General features: G+C 41.9%; 1 protein-coding gene across 1 annotated transcript in view; it reads left to right on the top strand.

The window, feature by feature from the left end:
• DSCAM (DS cell adhesion molecule) overlaps positions 1-21,360 on the top strand; it is a 440,015-nt gene extending 418,655 nt beyond the window's left edge. Inside the window, exons 32-33 of the mRNA XM_027635014.1 lie at positions 2,610-2,912; positions 20,382-21,360. Of these exons, the coding sequence (XP_027490815.1) occupies positions 2,610-2,912; positions 20,382-20,722 (644 nt within the window). The 3' untranslated portion in view covers positions 20,723-21,360. The remainder of the gene's footprint in view (positions 1-2,609; positions 2,913-20,381) is intronic.
• Positions 21,361-24,017: the final 2,657 nt, after the last annotated feature.

Below are 24,017 nucleotides of genomic sequence, written 5' to 3'. Positions count from 1 at the left end.
AGAGGTAAACACTGTTCAAAGGTATTCCTGACAAAAGTGAATCCAGGATTACGCTGGTCTCCTCCTCAGAAGGAATTGCCTACTGTTTATTCTGATTTTAGGGGAAAAGTGTTCATCAAAGGTGTGTCAGAGCTAAAAAGTAGTAGGTGTGACTGGTCTTTCACCATGAAAACCAGTATGAGTGTTTCTGTTCTCTGTAGAAGAACAAGCATCTGACTTCCCTCACATCCAGTATTTCACAGGAGTTCTTATCTTTTCATAACCCCTCCTCTTAAATTTGTAGGCCCCTATGTTGCCTCCATAGGGTAATGGCAGTCAATAGACACCTCCAGCCAGCTGACAAACTTCATCTTGAATTCTTCAGGGAGAATTATCATAAAGCTTTCAGGATTAACTCTTAATAGCTACACAAACATAAACAGCAAATCTTCTCTCAGAAACCCTTTCTGCAGACATTCCAAAATTTCAGGTGCATTTGGATGTGTTCCAACATGTTGTCACCCAAGAATATGTTTCCAATGTGTGCGGCAAAGGGCAGAAATTAAATTTACTGTGTGGTTTAATGGACAAAATACAATTTTGTAAACGGACTTCAAAATCTATATCTTAACATGGCTACACTTCTATTCTGTGCCTACCTTTGAGCACAGTGATTCATGTAAGGGATAGCAAGTTTTAGGTCATGCTGAGGAAAGGTTTTCTTATGCCAAAATGCAGCTCTATTATGCCACTTGTTTCTGGGAAAAGAATAGAGTTGGTTTAATCTAAACTTAAAATTTTCAAATAAACATGTGTAGCCAAAACATGTGTTCAAGAATCAGTTGAGCTAATATGGATGTTTGATCCCTTTTCCAATATGGAATTAATATTTCTGAAGCCAGTTCATGCAGTTGATATTTGGCAGAATTTAGCACTTCCTATAAAAGCAATTCCAGGCTTACAAAGCAGGAGCTTTTAAGCTTAGGAGAAATACATGACAGGAGTTTAAAGCTGTAACTAAGCTCAAATGTTCTAACTAGAGGACATTAGAAATTTTCTGATTAATCTATATTCATGAAGTTCATGGAGTTTCATCAAGTTCTCCCTGGGCTTGGATGAACTACCATCAAATTTAACGTAGGTTTTCAAGCAGATTGGTCCTGGAATTGGTCCTTGGTGTTCAAGCCTGAGCTTCACAGACCGAACATTTTATGATCTTTGCATGACCAACATATTTACAGACACTGCTCTGTGGCACTGGGCAACTGCTGCCTTCTGGGACTTTCCAGCTGACCAGAAATTTGGAAAGACGTTACGTCTGATTTACAAATCAAATGTGAAAAATGGAATGATGTTTCCTGTGGGTGGAAAAGGAAAAAAAAAAAAAAAAGAAGAAAAAGCCCTGTTAAGTTCTGGTCAGCTCAAAATCTTAAGCAAGTTACAGCATATTGTAGAATTACTTGTCATTTTAAATAATGTATGGCCCTATTTACAAGTGGTAGGAATGTTGTTCTTTGTGCATGATGAAAACTGATGCAGGCACGCAATAAAAAAGATAAAGATTTGCAATAACAACACACTTGCCTCTGGCTGCTACAGGAGGCCCATTTTTATGAATTAGCTATTACATTGTGCCTGTTTATTGAACATCACCAACAATGTCTGAAATTGCACACATCTTGTGATGAAACACGACTTCTGCCCAAGGAACTTCTAGAAGTCCTCTGCTCTTCCAGCCCACTGGAGTAGAAGAGCGATGGGAACAACAGCCCAGTGATTTGTCCCTGCAGAAACGAGCCCTGCTCTTCCAGAATGCTTTTTAAAGTATCAGTAGCCATTTACGTCTTCAATAATGGTGTTGTATTAGAGATATTGATATTCTCAGAAGCTCATCTGGAGAACAGAACAGTTTGTAGGTCATAATAACCTGTGTGTCAAATATGAATCCCCCGTTAGCTTCAGCAGCATTGAAAAAAGGCATTGAGTGACTGCAGGCTGTACTTACCAAATATTGCTTTCTTAAGACCTGTGTTCCCAATTAAATGAGTTAGTGTTTTACCTGGTGTCTAGGGAGTCAATATCTGAGACATACTGCCTTTATATTTGACCTTTGTTCTCAGGATTTTCTTAAAAAAAATATATAGATAGATATACAATGCAAACAGGACAAAAAAAATCTGTCCTTTCTCATCTAGACATCACCTCATCAATACACTTCTGAGATGCATTAAAAAGTTAATGTAAAGAAGATGTTCCTTATTTTGCTAAATCTGGGTTGTGGATTTGAAACATTTTTAAGGCGTTTAGGTTTTGGAGAAATGATTTTTTTGTAAAACAAAAAAAAAAAGAAAAAAGTAACATTTTTAATTTGTTAAAGGTTGTTTCTTCTAAAACACGAATTTAATGTTAAGCCACATGATGCTGCTCATAGAATAAGATTATGTGTAACCGTCAAATGAGTGACTAAACTAACACACTTGTGCAGGCACTTACAGTGAAGCAGATTCCTTTGAGTCGCCTTGATAATTCTGCATTTTGTTCTGAAACACCACCATGCTCAGAGCTTTTCTCCCAGGAAGGATTGTGCAGCCGTTTCCTTTCTCTCACTGTTTGTCCTCCCGACGCTTCAGATCGAGCGAGAAGCAGCATGGTCTCCACAGAAAGTGCCTCCTCAACGTACGAAGAGCTGGCGAGGGCGTACGAGCACGCCAAGATGGAAGAGCAGCTGAGACATGCCAAGTTCACCATCACCGAGTGCTTCATATCAGACACCTCCTCGGAGCAGCTCACGGCAGGGACTAACGACTACACCGACAGCCTCACCTCCAGCACGCCGTCGGAGTCGGGGATCTGCAGGTTCACAGCGTCCCCCCCCAAACCTCAGGATGGAGGGAGGGTGATGAACATGGCGGTTCCAAAGGCACATCGGCCAGGTGAGGCTTTGGGAGGTGACGTTTTGGGCCCTTGGGGGGAGAGTTTCGCCTCAGGCTGGGCAGCAGGAGAGGGTCTGTCTCAACGGGAGGCTTTCCTTTCTCAACGGGAAAGAAAGTCCACAGCATATCCTGTAACTACTTACAGAGAGATAACTAGTTTCACCCCAGTTAATATAACGTTTGAGCATGTTCTCCCATCTACAGAAAACATGGAAATTTAGGAACAGAAAGAAGCTGTCTGAGCCATCAAATCCACTCCTCTACACTTGCAGCCATCAGGCAGTTGACCCTTCTGGGATAAATAAGACCATATGTGGGTCCATCTGCCCGTCTCCATCTCAAACCACCCACTGATAAAACGTGTCTCCCTGCAGTGCTTCGTGCTGGAGAGCAAAGTTCACTGTCAGAGCAGTTCATAAAGACAGATTGTAGAAGTTGTACCATCCCTTCTGGTTTGTAGCTTGTCACACACATAATAACCCTTTGGTGATGTTCTGGAGCTGTTACACTCTCTCTTTGACATCACCTAATATCAAACAAGGGATATCTAAAAGGGGGGAGGAATAAAAAATGGAGAAAATTAATAGCTCAAGGAATATGGAGCTTTCTACCTTCAGACAAATTTAAACCCACTCCAACTTCTCACTGAGTGAAGGTGCCTGAGGGTCATCCATCTATCGGGCTCAATCAAATTTCCCTTTCACAAAAAATGCTGTTTCAAGGGATCCCCCAGTGCCCAACAGCATAGGGAGACTATTTGTGATACTCTGAGATCAAACACTTCATAAAATCTTCTCAGAAGATTTATCAGTCTTTGTTACAGGATACATGAAGTGACACTGTGGAGGAGGATTCAAATGCATAATTCAAGGCATAGTTATGTATGTGTGCTTTCTGAAAAAAATTATTTGGTTTATTTTATTTTACTTTATTTTACTCTATTTTTTTTATTAATTTTATTTTATTTTGTATTTTATTTCCTTTTATCTTATTTTATTTTATACATTTGCCAGTGTGGATGGTGTTACTTATATACACAGGAAGTAATCAGTAGTGGTCATCTGTGTAAAAAAAGAGTAATGACTGAGCTATGTATGGTCTTTTTCTAGTTATTCACCATAAAAGGAAAAGCAGTGAATGCAGAGGAATGGAAGGTAGACAGTGGTATCAGGAAAGTCATTCAAAAGCAGGACCTGACACTGAAAAGAAAGCATAAAGGATTTTGCCAAGAGAAAGCTCAAAGAAAAATGTGGGAAGAAAAAGACCAAGCAGAAGGTAGAAAGTTATAATACTCAGGGCAGGAAATTAGTGTGTCACACAGATAGATAAGAGGGAAAATAAAGTAGGAAATAAAATAGTGAGAGAAATTGCTGATTTCTGTGTAGTCACAGAGTAGAACCACAAACCCAGGAGCTGTAGAAATAGATAAAGATAAAAATACTTTTCATTTCTAACTCGAAAGAAGGAAGATAAATATTTATTCCTGCTCTGCTAAAGGGAAGCATCTGCATTCACAGCTAAGTCAAAATTGCAGCTCTTTCCTTCCAGTCAGTCAACAAATATTTTTTATCATTTCTTTAACAAATATCTCTTCTTTTCATGTTCCAAATACATCATTTATGCATATTTAGTATTTGGAAGTATTCTAATATATTCCATATAAAGATGATTTTCTTGAGGGCAGATAGCACCAAAACTTGGTCCCTGTGCTTGAGTTAAAAACTTCCAGGTTTGGAACATCCTTAGAGCTCCTTTAGTGATTTACAGACTTGTACTCATGTTTATGTCTGTTAGTTTTAATGGCTTTATTTTTTTACCTACTTTTCTTGATTACCTTTAGCTTTTCATTGCAGTAAGGAATTGAAATATATTATAAAATTAATAATTAGCTTCATTACCTTGGAAAAAAAACTTGAGTGTTCCAGTGGAGCAGCTTGAATGTTGGCTCATAAATACTGACTAACACATTATTAAAGGTCACTTTAGGAAGGGCTTCAAACAAAACATATGGACTGAAAGAATTTTCAAGAGTAGCAGGCAGAACAATATTTTAGTGTTCAAATCAGTGAGGAAAGACTTACTGGGCATCTTTCTTCTTTCACCCACCACTTCAGAAATTCTCCAGGGGCAATTAGTAATTCAAATACAATTAATCAAAGTAATTCTGCATTTGAGAATACGGAGAAGAAATAAAAGAACCTAATGTATTTAGATTCAGTAGATGAGAACATTTGAGATAAAACTGCTTCAGCACACCATTATTCTTCCTTGAAGTAAGTCTTTTCTTTCAAGATAACTTTTACCTGTTTGCTTTTCTTCTCAGCCAACTCAATCCTTCTTGGACAGTGTCACTTCCAATAACTTCTTCCTCTTCCTTCCTAATTTCTGACCTTGCTTTTCAAACTCTTCCTATTGCAACTTGTGGTTGCAGTAAAGGTTCAAGAGTTTGCCGTAAGTAATGTTTGTTTTTCCAAATTATCTCTCAGCACTTACAAGACACTCTCAGAAAGACTGTTAGGAAAAGTTATGTTGATAAATGGAACATTTGGAAACTAATTTACCCCATGGCAAAGCTGCAACTTTGCACAAGAAAAGTAAGGATGGAATTTACTGGTGAAGACTTTGTCAAGCATAACTGAATGAGCATTAATTCTTAGCTTTTTCCTCCCCATAAGTGTTTGATATGAGCAAGCAAAATGTTGGATCACCTGAGTCTTGGCTTCAGAAGACCTTCCTGTGGGTTTCTGAGGGCACTCCAACTCATGTCACTGATTGTTCCCTTGCTTTTCCTGAGCCTCCCATAGGATTCTGTGGTACCTGTATAGTCAAGTCTCCTGATCAAACACTTCATGTTCAACTTGATGTCCACCAGGACCCCCAGGGTCTGCAAAGCTTCTTCCCAGCTGGGTGGCCCTCAGCATGTACTGGGGTTGTTCCTTCACAAATGCAGGACTGTGCCCTTCCCCCTTTTTGATCTGTATGAGATTTGTTTTGGCCCCTTTCTCCAGTGTTTCCAGGTCCCTCTGGATGGCACCATGACCCTCTGGTGTGTCAGCAACACCTCCCAGTTTTCAATCCACCTGGTTATCTGCTCCTCTGTCCCATAAATTCATCAGCTTCTCCATGAGGATCTTACAGGAGACAGTGTCAAAAGCCTTTCTGAAGTCACAGGAGACAATATTTACTGATTTCCACTCATCTCCCAAGCCAATCATTCCACTGTATAAGGTTATCAGGTTGGTCAAGCATGACTTCCCCTTGCTGAATCCATGCTGACTTATGTTCTTCATATGCCTAAAAATGGTTTCCAGGATTAACTGCTCCATCCCTTTCCCAGGGATGGAGATAAGGCTGAGTGGCTTGTTGGTTCCTGCATCCTCTTTCTTGTCCTTCTTGAAGGCAGGACTGACATTTAATTTCTTCCAGTCTTCAGGCACTTCTCCCAGCCACCATAAGCAATCAAAGATTATTGAGAGTGGCCTCACAAAGGTATCTGCCATTTCACTCAGCACTTGTAGGTGCATTCCGTCAAGGTCCATGGATTTACATGGATCCAGTTTGCTTAAATACTCCTTGACATGATCCTTGTACACCAAGGGTAAGTCTTCCTCACTCCAAACACTTCCACATTTTCTCTGACCTTCCTACTGTCACTCACAATGACAATATATATCCTTACAGGAGACTTTCCTGTTGTCTTTGGCTTCCCTGGCCAGATTTAACTTCAGTCAGACCTTGACCTTCTTAACCACATTTCTGCATGTTTGGACAGTATCTTTGCGTTCGCTCTGGATTATCTGTCCCTGTTTTCACCCTCTTGGGTGCTCCTGCTTTGTGCCTGAATTTTGCTAGGAGATCCTTGTTCATCCATGCAGGGCTCTGGGCATTTTTGTGCTCACTGAGCTCGGAGGAGGTGATCCTTGAATATCAACCAGCTCTCCGAAACATGAGGCTACTTCTGGTTGACTGTACAAACACCTACAGATGTTTTCTGGATCATTGTCCTGACACCAGGCCAGAACTTTCAAATTTATAGAGAAGGTGTCATTAAACAATCTTCAGTAAAATAGACTTCAGAAGTTGCACTTTTCTTAAACTTTTCAAAAGTCATAGCTACAGGAAATGGAACATGGAAGTAAGATATTTTTAATTAATTCTTACATTCAGTGTTTTGAAAGGCATGTCCTGGTGTTCTGATATTTGCAACTCCAAAAGTAGATTTTTGGGAAAAGGTGAGATTAGAACAGATTGACAGAGAAGCTGTGGCTGCCCCATCCCTGGAAGTGTCCAAGGCCAGGCTGGACGGGGCTTGGAGCAACCTGGGATGGAGGAAGGTGTCCCTGCCCATGACAGGGGGTTGGAACAAGATGATCTTTAAGGTCCCTTCCAACCCAAACTGTTCTGTGACTCTATGAATTGTCATGTGTCCCAGGAGGCACCTTAAGGGAGAAAATTGAAGCAGTAAATAAATAAGTAGTAAATAACAATACAGCACAGCAGTATTTTAAACCCGTGGGATAAATCACATCCTTTAGAAAAGTGGATCTTCTCAACCTCTGTGCAGTGTGAATATTCTTCATGGTATAAAAATGATGGCAGTATGTTATTGTTGCATCTTTCTCAGTATCTAAACTCCCAGAAGTTTGGGACTGGGAGGATTCTTCTCCTCCCCACAGTTGTCACTAACTAAAAGTCTGGTTAGAAAGATCTGCTCCTCGAGGAACATGAATATGGAGCAATCATCTCAACAGTATGGTAGGTCCTTCCAGAGCAAAACTGAGGCAGTTTTCACATAAATATTCATTAATTTCAACAATTGTTACCCAGAGTTTATCTGAGAAGTCTACAAATGAGTCCTTCATCCTCCAAAGAGGGACAGAAATTGGAAAGAAATGCACTCTCTTCCTACCTCCCACTGTGCCATCAAAGAGTCTGTAAAGTAAAAAAAGGGAAGATAATTGTGGAGGTTCAAAGAGTTTTATAGTAATGTTTCTTTTTTTCTGTTTTAAAAATAATAACCACAAATTGAGTTATCACAACAATTATTCTTAACTGCAATAAACATTGCAGTAGCACTTTATTAAAAATAGATTCCCATTATTATAATTTTAAATCTCAGTAATAGCCTCAGCCAAGAAGCCTGTTGGGTTTTTTCCTTCTCTTTCCTCCTAAATTATTGTGCTTGAGAAAAGAGCAGCTATTAACTGGGAAATGTTTTGATATTTCTATGCTTCCCAAGTGCTATTTATGTATTTTTTTGTAGACAGACCTCTGATTGCATCATCTGGCAATGGAGTTCATGCTTGGAAGAAATAATATCTGACCAGTGCTTGAACAGAAAATATCTAGAAAATTTTCATCAGGTCTCTTGCCATTTGCAGAAACCTCCCTTCCACAGGGGTACTGCAAAACTCAAACCCCCAGTTATATTTTTCTCTTATGCTAATCAGCAGTAAAAAGAACCTCTTCAAATATATGATATTAAGCATTAGCTTGACTTAGACCAGGCAGAAAGTTGTCTGATGTCTCAAAGCAAGTGCAAGCTCATTTTGTCCATCCTTGTCTGCTTGGAAATCATAACATACAAACCCTGAAGGGAGTAAAACATCTCAGATGCAGTCCCAGATAAAAGATATCACTCACTGGGTATATCAGATGAGGGGATTTTAAAATCCATTTGAACCACGAGATTTTCTATCTCAGAACTCCCTCTATAAACTCTCAGTTGATGAAAGGAACCAGATTGGAAAGAAACCTGGCCATGAGTGAGGAGAAAAGGCAGGTTATAGAGAGGCAGGCTCTGAAAAAAAAAGATTTTCTAGGGACTGATTTCACAGCCATGAAGATGGAAAGAACACCCCACTGCTCCATGGGGAACCCGAGTGCTTTCCTGGGTTCTTAAACCTGTGCCAGGCAGGAGCAGCCCTTTGCTGAGCCCCTGCTCCTCTGGAAGCACTTCCCTCCTGCTGCCCTTGCCCTGGTGGCTGGTGAGGGAGGGCAGAGCTCCATCCTCTCTGTCTGCCAGCCCTTCTCCTTGTTCCCAGTGCCCCAGAGGAGATTTGTCCAGCAGACATCACCTTTGAGCAGCAGCCCAAGGCCAGGCCAGGCCTGCTCTAAGCCAAGCTCTCAGTATCCAAGCATGGACACTTTGGGATTTAACAACTGGACACCTGAGTCAAGAAGCTTGAGTCGATCCTTCAGCCCACTGCATGTTGACTAGAAAAAACCCGCTGATTTAACCTCCCCAGCCTTGCTGAAAGATCAAGTTCTTTCAGTGTTTCAGATGCCTTAAATTAGGATTCTTGACCCAATTTACAAGTTTCTCGCTGCTTTGACTACTCCTGTTGACTTGTACAGCGAAGTCTTGATGTGTAGACAGGTATTAATCTACAGAATGCAAGCACTTCATTAAATAATGATTTACAAGGGTCCCTTAAAATACAGTCTGAGTATCACCTGCAGTGCCTAAATGTTGTTTTAAACACCCAAGTCACGAAACAAATCTTCTTTTCCAGCATTCCGGTCACTACAGATAAAAATAAGCTGCTTAGCACAAAAAGAGGAATAAGAGCCACGCAGTATTAGAAAGCACAGTGTTTTTCCAATGTCAGCCCTGTAATCTGAGATGTGAACTCTTTTCCACTGACCTACGAGTTCAGGGGTGAAGGGGTGATTTCCCTCTTCTGATGCAGGCAAGTGTGACACAGTGATTGGAGTGTATTTGGAGACTTGCTTTCCATTGGAAAGCTGCTGGCAGAGCTCTGCAGGCTGAGGCTGTAACTGAATCCGATACGAATTCGGCCACTGGGGATTCAGCAAAGGCTGGAACTCTTCACAGCTCACCTTTAGCCTCCTTTTCCCATGCCTGTTATATTATCCTGCATTGACTGAAAGTGCAGTTGCACAGTTCCACAGTTTCCAGATCCAAAACTGAGTTTCTTCAATATGGAGGAATCAATGTTTGACCTGGTTTTTTGTTCAGAAATCCTGCAGTAAAGCATGTAAAGGTAAAGATATAGATTGTTTTCTTTTTCAGTTTTGCACTTGCACTGCTTTCAAATAAAATAGAACATTTTTTTCTATTATATATATCTATAATAGAAAATATACAAATATAATACAAGTCTATGTGTATACACCCACTATATATAACATGTATATAGAACAAAGAAATCACCATCCTGACTCCACAATGGGAGACCAAGGTCCGGTTTTGAGAAGTACTTAAGGAGGCAAATCAAAATAGGCAGGTGGAAAAAACAGCAAGACAGGCAGAACAGTTGTAAGTGGAGAAAAAAAACCTTCTTGCCTACATTTTTAACTGTAGTAAACACTCTTAATGTGTATGTTAACTTTTATGTATACTTGCTTACGTTTATGTGACATATTCGGAATTTACTCCTCTGGATGAGCGCCTCTAATGTTTCCATATTAAATTCTCCTGTGCCTGGAACACCCTTTTTTTATTTTCTACTGCACTGTTGGAAAACTAGGAACATGTCACAAAGAGACAGACTGTGCCATTTGCTGCTTATCATAGAAATGGCACATCAGTGATGAGAGGAAATTGCCTTTATCTTGTCTCAGGTTTTATTTCTGTGGAGTATCAGGAGCTTTTTCTCCTTCAGCTGAGAAAAGCTGAATGTTCTGCAGGGATGAAAACCATTTAATTCTCCATTTAATTTGACATGACTACACACTTGAAATCATTGGCTTGCATTTTTATTCTGGTGTGTTTACAGGTGGGAAGGTTCACACTGCAAGTTTTTTAACCTTGCCAGTGCAAGAAAAATGAGCTTAAAAAGGTTCAGATCAAAAGCTAAAATATTTTTGGGTCAGAAAGGAAAACTATATCGATGTGAATCTTGAGTTTAAATAGGTTTTTTGGTTATACATACAAAGCTATTGTAATGTGGAAATTCCAATTTAGGTAGTATCCAAGATGTCTGCAAGCCAAATTCAAGTCATTGATGGCACTGGAACAGGTTGCCCAGAGAAGTTGTGGGTTCCCCATCCCTGGAAGTGTTGAAGGCCAGGTTGGACAGGGCTTGGAACAACCTGGTCTAGTGGAAGGTTGGAGTTTTTTTGCTTTGTGATAGACTAAAAGCTGCGTGTTAAGGGAAGCCCCCTTTCAAGAATGCCCATCTCCTATCTTTTGATTACCAACAAACTCTTTCCTCTTAAAAGTGATATTTTTTTAAAATCTGAATTTAATTTAGTTTTTTTAAAGCTGATTATTTGCTTTGTGGTCCTTACATATATATATAAGCTGCAGCTATTAAAGTAGATTATCCTTGTTTTCTGTAGCTCTGGAGGCATTTGATTGAACTGTAGTTAGTGGAGAGTTTTATGCCTAAAGCAAGGATTACATTTATCAGTATGTTTCAGCTACTTTCGTGTTCTTACAGTCGTAACTTCACTGTTAAATTTCTAAAACCACCAGCAAATGTTCCAAATTGAACCAAAGATGCTGCGTCCACTTCAATTAGCACCAGATTCTTAGAGCAGTTCAGTTAAGAGTCTCAGTTCCCTAAAAAACTAGATTTTGCCTGCTCGTGCCATTTTAATTTTGAAAATGTCAAATAATTTCACCTTCACAGTGTTTGAGACACAGTGTGTGTGATTTCTGTGGGGGCTTTCAGACAGCCCAAGGTAACCAGCAGCAGTTGTTTCCTGCAGACAAGGACTGATCTGGCCTTGCTTTAAGGTCCTTGTAGTCATTTACAGCCCTTCCTGATTTAAGTGGCTTCAGGCTCTGCTCATTTCCCCTGTGACAAGAGGACCTGAATGTAATCTGAGATCTACAGGAGGACTGAGACTGTGGCATCTGAAAATGTAAAGCAAATCTTACCTGCATGAAAGGTCGTGCTCGTGCTATTTTTTGAAATTAAAGTGGGAAATCATATCACTAGAGAAACCAACTTTTGTTTTAACAGTACATTCTTCATCTGACTGTAGTGATGGTCTTTGCCATCTATGAAAGGGCTTCTTTATAGGCTGGCCTTTAAAGCACAGCAGATGTGTTTCAGTATTGTTCACCTTTTTGTGTCAGCATCCTTAATTTAAATGTGAGAACTTCTGGTCCCGGTGGATTAATTAACAAAAATGCCATGATGCACCTCATCAGCATCACTCTGGTGACTCGAACTGATGGGCATGTGGAGTCCCAGTGGCACCAGTTCATGCATGAATTCAGCAGAGCAGCAGGGCAGTGCTGATATTGGTTTCCTTGTTGTAGCCTGACCTCCCTGTGTCTGTTAGAAGAGTGTTTGGCTTATCTGTTTCCTTGGCATGGCCAGGTTCATCCATGAATTCATGGGTATGGCCAGAGCCTGTTGAGGTCAACAGAGTTCTGATTTCATAAATATGCTTCAAACTCCTCACCTCTCCATCCTCTCTGCTGAAATCCAGTCTCTTAACTGGAATTAATCCCGGGAATAAGCCCGTGAGGGATGCCAGTTTCCATGGAGCCGCGATCGATTTAACCCTCGGCTGAAGTGCTGTATAATTGAACAGTTTCTGTTCGCTGCATCCAGGAGCAGCAAATGAGTTTTAAAACTCCAGCTTTGCTAAACAGGGTCACCTGAGCCAGGGCTCCAGCCTGGTTTTCCGAGTTTTCCCAGCCAGCAAGCAGGAGAGTGCTGTCTCAGAGCATCCTTAAAAATGCATGAGGCCGCTTGCGTGACAAGGCCAAGGCGGAAAAGCAGCGCTCCCAGACTTCACTTTTCTATCATCATTTCATTATTTATTGACAAATTTGCTGACTTCAGCCCTGGAGCGTGTATTGATTCACAGAGTGAGGCCCCTTTTACATGTTTTTATAACTTAGGCATCACATTAAATCGAAACAGGAGGGCATCAGTTTTGCAGGTGCCCCGGCCTTGTGAGGCCGAGCATCCACATGGCAGATCCATAGGGTCTAAATCTATCTGACCCCTGGAATTAATCAATTTTCCCTTCCTTACTCAGCTCAGTGACAGAGAGGCCTTTAAAAATACGTCACTTCTCCTTGAAGTTACTTCTGAAAGGTACAAAGCATCTGACAGATCTTCTGAAAGTGCAGAACTAAATTAAAAGACCAAAGTTCTGCTGAGAGAAATACAAACGAAAACCGCGCTTCAGTTCCTGTTTCATTGAACCTTTCAGGAACAGGCAACAAAGTGATAATCAAGCCTCCTGCCATGCAGTCAGACAGGTGCACAGACTGTTGTGTTGATGTAGTTCAGCTGTATGTCCTCAGTTAAACTACAGCAGCTGTGCTTTTGCTTTAAGACGCTTTGATCAAAAGACTTTTTCTCGGAATCGGAAGGTTTAACTCTAAGTGACAAAATGAATCACCTTTAAAAAAAGTCCACATTAGTTGGAATCCTCATTTTCAGTCACTTAAACCTAATCTCCAGTAAGTATAAATCAATTTATAGTCTTGCTGAAATCAATATAGCCACTGATTTATAGCAGTAGCAAATTTGGCTCCGGAACTACAGTGTTACTGATATCCTGGTGTTTCTTAAGAGATAACTCCAAGAATTGCAGTCAAATAAAACTGTTGGTTTTATTTTTTTTCTGTGAAACACAGCTGGTATTTTGAATATTTGCATGAAAATGACACTTTTAGCAGACTGCAACGTGCAACATTTAACTAGGTGTTATAGATTTCCAAATTATCTCTGGAGGTGCAGTTTTCCTGGAGAAAAATGCCAGTTATAAAGCCCTGCAGGGATGATGGGGGAATTCTGTTTTCTCCATCTAGAAATGGGAAATTTGGTTATTTTTCTAACACTTTTCACCTGTTTCCTATCTAGATGATCACAAATATAAACAGCATAAAGATGGGCTGTTTTGCTGTCTGCAGAAACACAGTGAGAAGCCCAGGAGATGTGATGGTATAACAGAGCCCTGAAGGGCAGGTTGGCAGCTGGAATGGATCCAGACACCCCGTTAGCCTCATCCAACAGCATCCATTCAGTCAGTTTAAAAGTGTCCCCCAAGTGCTGAGCACTTCAGTCATTTTTCTTGGGCAGCTGAGCAGAGGTTGAAACTACTCTGGGGAAGGGAAGACCCTGTGCCTGCTCTCACAGCAGCATTTTCACTAATGAGGAAGCTCTGCCCTGCCCTCTCCCTCCTTCCTTTTCCCTTCTGCTGCTCACCTGCTCCTAAGACTGTAATTTAAGGGAGCACTCAGACCTTTTGCCATTTATTCTGGATCACCTCAGAGAATCGTTAAATCCACTTTTTGTCTTGAAAAAGTGGGCTCAGAAGGAGTCTGTGAGCTCCTGAACGTGCTAATAATGGTGTGCTCCTGTTGACTGCGAGCTGAGGTTTCCGTTCGTTTGCCCCGTCAGTAATTTCCATGTGGAAAATTTCCCCTCCATTTCCATTACTGATCAATACTGCCTCTAGAGAGTGGAGCCCTGTCATTCAAAGCATCCTTTTTTGCTGTTCACTTGTGGCATTTTACAGCAACATTTGCCAGAAAATAATAATTAGCAAACAAAAACCACTGGGGAGGCAGTCCCACGTTGAACAGATCCCGATATCAGCCGAGTAAGGAGGTGCAGGACTGTTCCTCTTTACCCCTCCCTGCTTGGCTGAGCAGGACACAGGATCAAAGCAACCACATAATTGGCTTTATTGCTCATTAAGAGTATTTATACCTGGTGTTGCAGCGTGCTGGGAGCCTGCAGGGCTGACTCTCAGCCTGTTGGTGTGGGAATGGTTGCGGCGCAGTGCGGAATGCTCTGCGGGATCAGTGCAGGATACACGGGCAGGAGATGGACAGAGAGGGAGCACCAGCAGGTTTCAAACACTGACAGCAGCAATTGTAAGGAATGTTATTGTGCTGCTATCAGTCTGGCTTCAGATCAAGCTGCTGCTGTCTAAGAAAGCTTTGCCTGCTCACTTTTAATGGCCTGTCAGGTTTTGATGGGACAAACACCTCTGAACACCACTTATGCTCTTTTTTTTCATCGAACCTCTCACCTTGGCCTTGCAAACCCTCCTCTTTCCTTGTTTCTAATGGAAGTTTTTCTTATAGGCAGCCTTTGTCCTGAAGAACAGCCTGTGAGCAGCAGCAAAGGCTTCACTGATTTAGTTACTGTGCGAGTGAGCTGGAAAAACTCACATAATTTTTTAATCCGCATAAACCAGGACTTAAAGCTGTTTGTCAGCAGCTCTGTCTCATTTGCTTCCTTTCAAAGGACAACACAACATCCCACCAATGCTTCCCTTTCCAAAATCAGGGCAAGCCAAGAGATTCCCAACACAGTGGCATTCCAGCTTCACCAGCACTTGAACACCCCCAGCACTGCACAAGGTCATGCTCAGGTCCCAAACCCACAAAACGACATCAGCACCTCACCTGTGCCAACAGAGCTGTATGGATTCAACTCTGGCATGATTTCTGATCCCATGGGATCACTCCAGGGAGATCTCTGAGAGCTTTTTTTTGGCCCACTCACCTGTGGAAGTAAGATGTGTGAAAGCCCTACTCAACTTGTCTTGTTCCTACCTTTGTTAAACAGAATATCCTGTCATAGTCATCAGCCCTACTTTACAAAATTCTCAAAAATAATGCTTCAAATAGCACGGAATTTCCTTCACATGGCAACCAAAACTTGAAAACCATCAGGCTGTGCTGGAGTGTTGTGAAGACAAATTGCTTTTTCTTTAGTGGAGGTTATGATTCACGAGAAAATGCACAGAGCTATCATGTAAAAACTTGGTAAGAGCCTCTTTTTTGCAGTCTGGGATGATCTGTGTATTTGAAAATAGCACAAATCCTTAGATTTATTTTTTTTTCTGAAGCAGATGAAAGAAAAAAAACCATACAAGCTCTCTGGCATTTGAAAGAGGAATGAGGTAAATCTTTTGGGAGAAAGGAGTTTTAGTTCTGCAGACAAGACAGATATCTTGAAGAAAATCCAAGAAAAGTTGAGCAGTGATATTTTTCCCTCCATGTAGCCTGTCAAATTCATCCCAACCTTGCCCATACCTGAAGTTGACCTCTAGAATAAGGCTAAAAATCTCTTGTTTTTTTGCAAAACCTGTTTTATATTAGCTTAGTTGTACTGAAATAAAGGGAAGTATTTATTGCCCAGTGCTGCATTAACTCAGAAAATACTCTCTTTTTGGTAGAATATGTTGCTTATTGTAAATATCAGAGTAAGTTATTTTTAGCATTTGTTTACAAATATTTATTTGAGCCAACATTTTCTTAAATGTTCTATACTAAATAATTCATTAGAGGGTTGGCACTCAGAAAAAAACAGACTGAGGCAGCTCTGGCTTAAATTGCTGCATTCAGATTTGACTGGATGTTTATCATTTCTCTACAGACTCAGGGTTCTAATACAGCAAATTTCCCTTTTTAAAAATCTCAGAATCACAGAAAGGTTGGGGTTGGAAGGGAGCTCTGGAGATCATCCAGTCCAAACCCCATTTTTTTAAAACTATAAAACTATAGTTTTAGAATGTCTTTTGTACTAATTAAGCCAAAATGCATGAATTATTAAACATGCTCGTTTGCAGTGCTCATGCACTTGAAAGGTTTGCTTTCATTACTAATAAGGCACACACACAGCTGAAAAGAGGTAATTAGAGCATCAAAGGCAATGAACCATCCTGAAACTTCATATGCTTTCCCTGAAAAAAACACCATTCTGATGAATAGCAAGAAACAAAAAAAAAAAAAGTCTCCACTGTTGTGTCCAGAGGATAGGAACCAAGGTCTTTCCAAGCAGCTCCACAGATACAGCAAGAAGCTTTTATTCTGCTCAAAAGCACCTTCAAAATTGATGTAGGAAAGGCAAAAGTGAACCCCTGCGGTTATATTTCAAAGGCTGTGTTTTCAAGTCAGAAACCCATTAGTTCTTATAAATCAAAGACCTTTTTTTTTTTTTCTTTTTTTTTAATCCTGTGAGGCCGTTTCAGCCCGAGCAGAGAAGAAAAAGGCTCCATTCTCCAAATTTTTCGTTGCCGCTGATTTTAATAATGTGCTTTGTTTTACGAGCAGTTGCAGGGAAAGACGCTTCTCGCAAGATAAGAAGGAGCAGTGGCACTTCTTGTGATGGGAAAATGTGTACATCACATCAAATAATGAGGGCTCTGTGTAAGCCATGTGCTTCGAGCACCCAGCTTTGGAAAGCAAGTTACACTCCGTGGCTTCTCATTACTGCAATCCTGTTGGAACTTTGCCCCCCGGACATTTAGAAAATTACAGTGAAATGACTGCATATTGTTTACACAGATTATTGACTGTGCTTTCTTATGCAGATTTAAGGAGGGGGGGGGAAAAAGGGTCTTTTTTACATAGCCTGAAGCTCCTAGATACACATGAGAAATGTCTAGACAGCAGCTTGAAAACGAACCTCCATCTCTGCAAGGTTCAATGCTCATATTTTATAGTCCACTCAAACCCATCTCTCTGAAGAAGTGGAAATGTGTAAGACAAGGGAGCAGCTCTCCAAGGTATCCACAGGGAACTGCCAATGAGCCGTGCTCCGGCTGCTGCTCCGCTCCAGCTCCTTCCCAGGGAGTCAAAGGGAAAGCAGAACATGCAGTAGGAAGAGGGAATGGGTGTGAAAGGACCTGGCAGGTGTTAACAAGGCAGTGGGTGTTGTGCTGCCTGCCAGCAACTCGTCAAAAATGGTGTTGGGGCGACAGACAGCTTTGGGAAAAGGCTGATTGTTGTGGGAAAGAGAATCATGGAATGGGTTGCGTTGGAAGGGAAGTTAAAGATCATACAGTTCCACCCCCTGCCATGGGCAGGGACACCTTCCACTAGACCAGGTTGCTCCAAGCCCTGTCCAACCTGGCCTTGGACACTTCCAGAGATCCAGGGGCAGCCACAGCTTCTCTGGGCAACCTGTGCCAGGGCCTCACCACCCTCTCAGGGAAGAATTTCTTCCTAATGTGTCATCTAACACTACCCTCTTTCAGTTTAAACCCATTACTCCTTATCCTATCACTCCAAGTTCTTGTGAAAAGTCCCTCTCCAGCTCTCTTGTAGCCCCCTTGAGGCATTGGAACAGATTCTAAGGTTTCCCCAGAGCCTTCTCTTCTCCAGGAGAGCACTCTCAGCTCTCCCATCCTCCTCCAGGACCAGATTCAACCTAGAAAATTAGTCTTCTTCTTCTTGGGCTGAGGGACCCCTACTTAGCATTGGATTGCTAGAGAAACCCCCCTTTCTAACCCCAGCAGTCTCTAAGCATCCTTGACAAGGGGGAAGGTGTTACTTTGGCACCATAATTAGTCACAAAGTTTTCACAGTGCTCTTGCCATGTCAGAGGTGCATTTTGCTGCCCACCTTCTCTGGGACCTGCCAGTGAAAACCCACCCCTGAGGCAGCCAAACCAAGGCCCTCAACAACCTTGTCAGTGGGCAGAGACAGGTCCATGGGGCAGCATCACTCACTCCTACACTCCTGCCTCTCTCCCCCACTGGGGAGGGGTGGGGAGGAACAGAGCTCCTTATTTAGGATACCAGGATGCTGCCCAAGATACAGCCCCAGGGAGCAAGTGATATGAGCATTTCTCATCCAGGCTGTCTCCTCCCTGCAGCGCACAGGGAATGGTCTTTGGAGCAAACTGCATTTTGGAAGGACTTGGGCTAAAAGGGAATGCAGAAGCAAGGAACTGAGGTGCAGCGGGGGTGACCAGGGGATGGGTTTCTGGGTTCCAAGGGGACAGGGAAGGTGTTGGGCAGCACAGATGTACCCACAGGCAGCTCAGTTCAATGCCTGTGAAGAACTGGAGTGATTTGGTGCCTCTCTGCACCTGCCAGGCCATGTGTCCACATCCTGCTGTACTTTACCCCAGCAGCAGGTACGTTGCTGTCGCAGCTGAAATGAGTCTCATATGCACAATGTGTCCAGGATGAAAGGTAATGTAGGAGAATAAGGTAAATAAACCCAATTAAAGTTAACACAATTCATTTTTCAAGTGGCAATCAGTGGGATTATAAGTATAAACCTCCCCTCTCTCTCCAACCCTGCCTAGATATTGCCAAGGTGCATGTCAGCCTAATCTTGAGATACTCACATCTTACTCCACGGGGGTCAAAAAATGTGTGCCATGTGTCTGTGGTGGAGATGGAGCCAGAATAAAGCATATGGTGTCAGACAGTGCTTAGGGATGTCTATAGGAATAAACAGGGATTCTGTCCAAATGTAACTTCTCAGCAATTCTCTGCCTGTGACCTGAAATTATGGATGGAGCAGATGCTGTTGGTCTTTTAGGTAAGACTTGCAGTGCCTTGACTTATGTGAGAAAGCAAAGGGCCTGTTTTATTTTAGGTCATCAGACAGCTTTTATCTGGGTTAGGAAAAATGCAACTGTTATGCATTGTTTTATTATGAAGAAATGCTTTCCTGTGCTATTGTTTATGCCACTGGCACAGGTCAGCCTTAATTTCTGCTGCTGTAAACAGCTCGTGTAGGCTCAGGTGCCAAGAGTCTCCAACTTTAAACATTCAGGATGCATCCCATCTGTAGATGAGACTGTGGGTTTGATGTCTGTCATTAAAAAAAAAAAAAAGGAGCTATACACCTGCAGAGATCTGCAAAGAAAGGGGAATACTCTTCCTGAATGCTCCTTTAACTGTTTTGGGTTTTTTTTCATACATACGTGAGGTTATACCATCACATATTTTTAGAAGGGAATGTCATTACGTGCCTGATTACCTCTCATTTCCTTGAAGGAACATTATGAATACCTAACAGGCCCAGGAATCAGGGGAAAATAACAAATAAGAGGTTTTCTTGACAATACAGAACAGAAAGAAAGGCTGATGCAGAGGCTCGGGTGCCCCAGCGCATTTTGCTACCACAAAAACAGCAGCACATTGATGGTCACAGTGGTAAAAAATCATTGGTGATTTAGACCCAGTGATGATGGTTGGCAGTTAAATGTGGGTATATTCAGGACAGGAATGTTTCTCTGTTATTCAGCAATCCCTTTAAGACTATGGCCGTAACACTCTTGCATCCATTTTAAACATTTTAGTCATTCCACTCAAGATGGGGGCCATTAATTGGAATTGTGAAGGTTCCCATTTAAAATGGAAAACAAGAAATGGATGATAAGAAATGGAAATGTACTGAGACTCCACGAAAACGAAAACCAAGGCCTTTTGTTTTAGGATTTTGAGAAAACAACCTCCTGGTCTTTTCAGTTTTATCTTCGTCCTGCCTTGAGTGCCTGTAAAGCACATTGCACTCCTCGTTGTTGTCATTCTATCATGGAAACAAATATTAATAGTGAACTCTTATGGATGTGCCCAAAAGGAGTGTGTGGATGCATGATTCTGGATGATCCTAGTGTGGTGAATGGCTGAAAATCAACGTGTCCATGATAAATGCTGCAGTTGGGTTGATCACAGACCCTCCACTTTGGTCGGCTCCCCTGGCCAAATGAGCGAAAACACAACGTACGTTTATAAATAAAGACTTATTTTCCCCTTTTGCCTCCCCAGGTGATCTCATGCATTTGCCACCCTACCTTAGGATGGACTTTTTATTGAACCGTGGCGTGCAGGGCACGAGCAGAGACCTGGGTTTGGGCCAAGCCTGCTTGGAGCCCCAGAAAAGCCGGACCTTGAAGCGCCCCACCGTCCTGGAGCCGATCCCCATGGAGACATCCTCCACGAGGGATGTTCAGTCATGGCAACCTGGTGCTGTGGCAACGTTACCTCAGCGAGAAGGAGCTGAGCTGGGACAGGCAGCAAAAATGAGCAGCTCCCAAGAATCCCTGCTGGACTCCCGGGGCCACTTGAAAGGAAACAATCCCTACGCAAAATCTTACACCCTGGTATAACACAAAGAGCATGGCTGGACAGTGGCTGTAAATATTTACACTGAAAACAAACAAACAAACAAACAAATCCAATGAAAGCTACCTTTTTTTTATTGAATTCCAATATTTATAATTAAAGAAGAAGATTGCCAAAATATTTGACAAAAAAAAAATAATAATATGAACGACAGACAGTGCAAAGACTCTCTTGCTTTTTTTCTGTCTGAGTGTGAGCTTCATCTGACTGGACATCTGAATTTTTGGGTAAAAGAGTCCAGTTTTCTGATCTTCACAAGCGTTTGTGTTTTTACTGATTTTCTACGAAGTGCATGGAGACTTAACTAAAACATTTTAACTGGAAGTTCCATCAGACAAGATTTAAAAGGGAAAAAAAAAAATCACAAAAAAAAAATCACCCTATTTGTGAATTCAACAGGAACATTGATTTGGAAAAATAAAAAGTCTTTTGTCATGTTTGCACTTTTTTTTTTTTTTTAATTAGAAAATGGGTCCTTGATTGTTCTTTTTTTTTTGTTGTTAATTAGGATGAGTGATGTCAGTGGAGTGAGGAGATTGATTTGGGTTTTTTTTTTGATATTAATTTAATGAGACACTCTTTGCATTTTGTCTATGCGAAATAAAAGGGTCTTCTGCCTTTATTTGTGATGTCTGATTCCATTGCCTTTAGCTGGGCTTGCTTTTCCTAAGTGTAATAACCATGTCAGTGCCATGCTCTGAACATCTTCTTGTGCCTTTGGGCAGAAAAGGGAAGCAGGGGTCATACCTTTGGAAAAAAATTGGGATTCACTTACCCAACACCTCTTTTTGCTGCCATGGGGCAGAGAATGGGGGCAAGTCCTGAGTGCCTTGAACCAAACCCCCACCAGGACTCTCAGCATGTGATTCATCTGACACCAAAAGGCTTTTGTTGGGCTTCAATATTTGTTGGATCAGAGGAAATGTGCTGATGTTACTTTACTTACTCCTTATGAATGGATCTTGAGTCCATTTGGGAGCAGCTCTTACAGAAATGAGTTGCTTACGTAAAGACTTGGGGGGGGGGGAACCCAGCTTTTCCCATAACAGGAAAAATGGGATGAAAAAGCTATTCCAGGTCTAAGATCAACGTGTCTTTCTTCAGAGGAAAAAAAATCCTGTTATGTGGGAGCTGTCAGCTCCTATTACTTTGTTGCATCTTTTGATTCCAGGGGAAGTGATATTGCTTGTTTTATACAAAGCATAAAAGATTGAACAGCCCAGTCGGTGGGTTTAACACAACAGCGTCGGGAAGTGCCTCCCTGTGTGTGTCCTGGCCACCTTGGCGTGCCCTGACCAGGAAAACAGGGAGAAGAGCACCTCAAATTAGTCCAAACATGCTGTCTGGGAGTATCAGCTGGGGTGTGGAAGCAGCAGGGCTTGGAATGCTCAGGCAGGATGGGAATGTCCCGTGATTTCCCCAGTGGGTGATGGTGTGGGCACTGCTACTGCAAACATTCCTGCCCCAGGAGCAGTTTGAGTTGTTGGAAAACAGAAAAGTGCAGCAATGTATAATTGTTTCACTGCTATCATTAATGGAATTGTGCTGTTGTGAGGGCAGTAAGTTAGCAAAGTGCTTGAAAAGAATCAAGCTGCATTTGCATCCTTAGCTCTGTCAAGCCCGAGTGCTAAAGTCTGGGAATTCTAACAGAAGAAGCCAAATGAAGACATCCTCAAAGTATGTACTTCTTCTGGACATACAAAGGAGTGCTGAGATGTCACTCAGATAAGGAACCACTTCCAATTTAGTCTGTCTATTTGACCAATACAGTCATAAACTGTGTTAAAAATTAGAAAAAAAATAAATACATCATAAAAACCAACCAAACAAAAACCCTCTACAAAACCAACAACAAACAAACAAAACCCCAACCTTTTACCTCCATTAAAAAAAATAAGATTATTCAAACACAGTAAAAAACCAATGTGTTAGTGTTATGGTTTAGTTGGGGTGGTGGTGGTTGGTCAAAGGTTGGACTCGATGATCCTGGAAATATTTTCCAACCTAAATGATTCTGTGATGATTACATGAAAAAAATATTAAGCCATTCATTTGCTTTGGTTTGTTCTGTGGTTTTGTTTTCCATAGAGAAAAACGTTGTTGATAAGAACCTGATTTAATCATGCAGAAAGAAATCTCTTTGAATATTTCCCATTGAAAAACTCCACAGAAAATGAAACTTTTACAGAAGATTTTAGTTCTTTTTGATTCCCTCAAAACTCTTTCTGCTGTGCTCAGCCTGAGCTGGATGGGGCATCAGCACTGCATGTGCAAATAAAAATTGATTTTCTCAGTAGCATTCAGGACTTTTGAGTCTCAGGGCAATTTTATATTCCATATTCCAAGCTTCGTTTTTGTCCTCTGTAAAAAGGTGAAAAGCTTTTGGGCAAAATCGAGGCTTGATCCATTTGCTCCTGTGGCTCTTGGCTGCCCTCAAGCACAGGGGTGGTTGGTCCTGTGGCTCCCCACCAAAACCTGCCTTCAGCGAGATATAGGGAGGAAATGTTCCCATTTTAAACTCCTGCTGACTGCTGAGAGGGGAAATATTCCAGTATCTCCCCACATCCACATTTGAGTGACGATCTGGAAAGTGCCAACGTCCTTGACTTGATGACACTCCCTCCTCATCTGTATTCAACGTGCTTGGCAATATCCATCCTCCTTATGAAGTGCTGACGCCTTTGGGGGGCCCACATTCAAAGAAATTCATTGCAAGGCTCCTGCTGGTTGAACTCAGAGTGGAACCAGGGCTGCTGCTTCACTCAGGGAGGCTCAGCCCCGCGGGGTTCCTGGCTCCGTGCCCCGCATCCAGCCGGCTCTTCGGGATGTGTGACTGTAAACATGTGCACAGCCCCCTTGGCTGGGGGGGTTTATTGGCTTTTAATCTTCCAAACAGCACTGGAGCAGCAGAGCTGGATAAACATGTAACAGGAGCTTTAAGGAAGTGACTGTCCTCCCATCCAGTCAGGGTTTGGAGGTGAATCTCACATCAGTGCAGCTGGGGACAGAGAAGTCCCTGCAGGACGACAGAAAACGTGCTGGTGTGTCTCTACCAGCACCACTGTAAACACTTCCCTGTAAGAGAACTACCAAAATCCATGGATCCTGTATGCCTGCATCCTGGCATGTGGTATACTTAGAATCACAGAATCATTCAGGTTGGAAAAGCCCTCCCAGATCATTGAGTCCAAGCTGTGCCCGATGCCCACCTTGTCCCCCAGCCCAGAGCACTGAGTGCCACGGCCAGGCCTTCCTTGGACACCTCCAGGGGGACTCCAC

Source organism: Corapipo altera, unplaced genomic scaffold, assembly GCF_003945725.1.
Source record: "Corapipo altera isolate COAL_440 unplaced genomic scaffold, ASM394572v1 0, whole genome shotgun sequence".
NCBI lineage: Eukaryota > Metazoa > Chordata > Aves > Passeriformes > Pipridae > Corapipo > Corapipo altera.
Note: the sequence above shows the minus strand (reverse complement) of the source record. Positions and strands in the feature narration are given on the sequence as shown.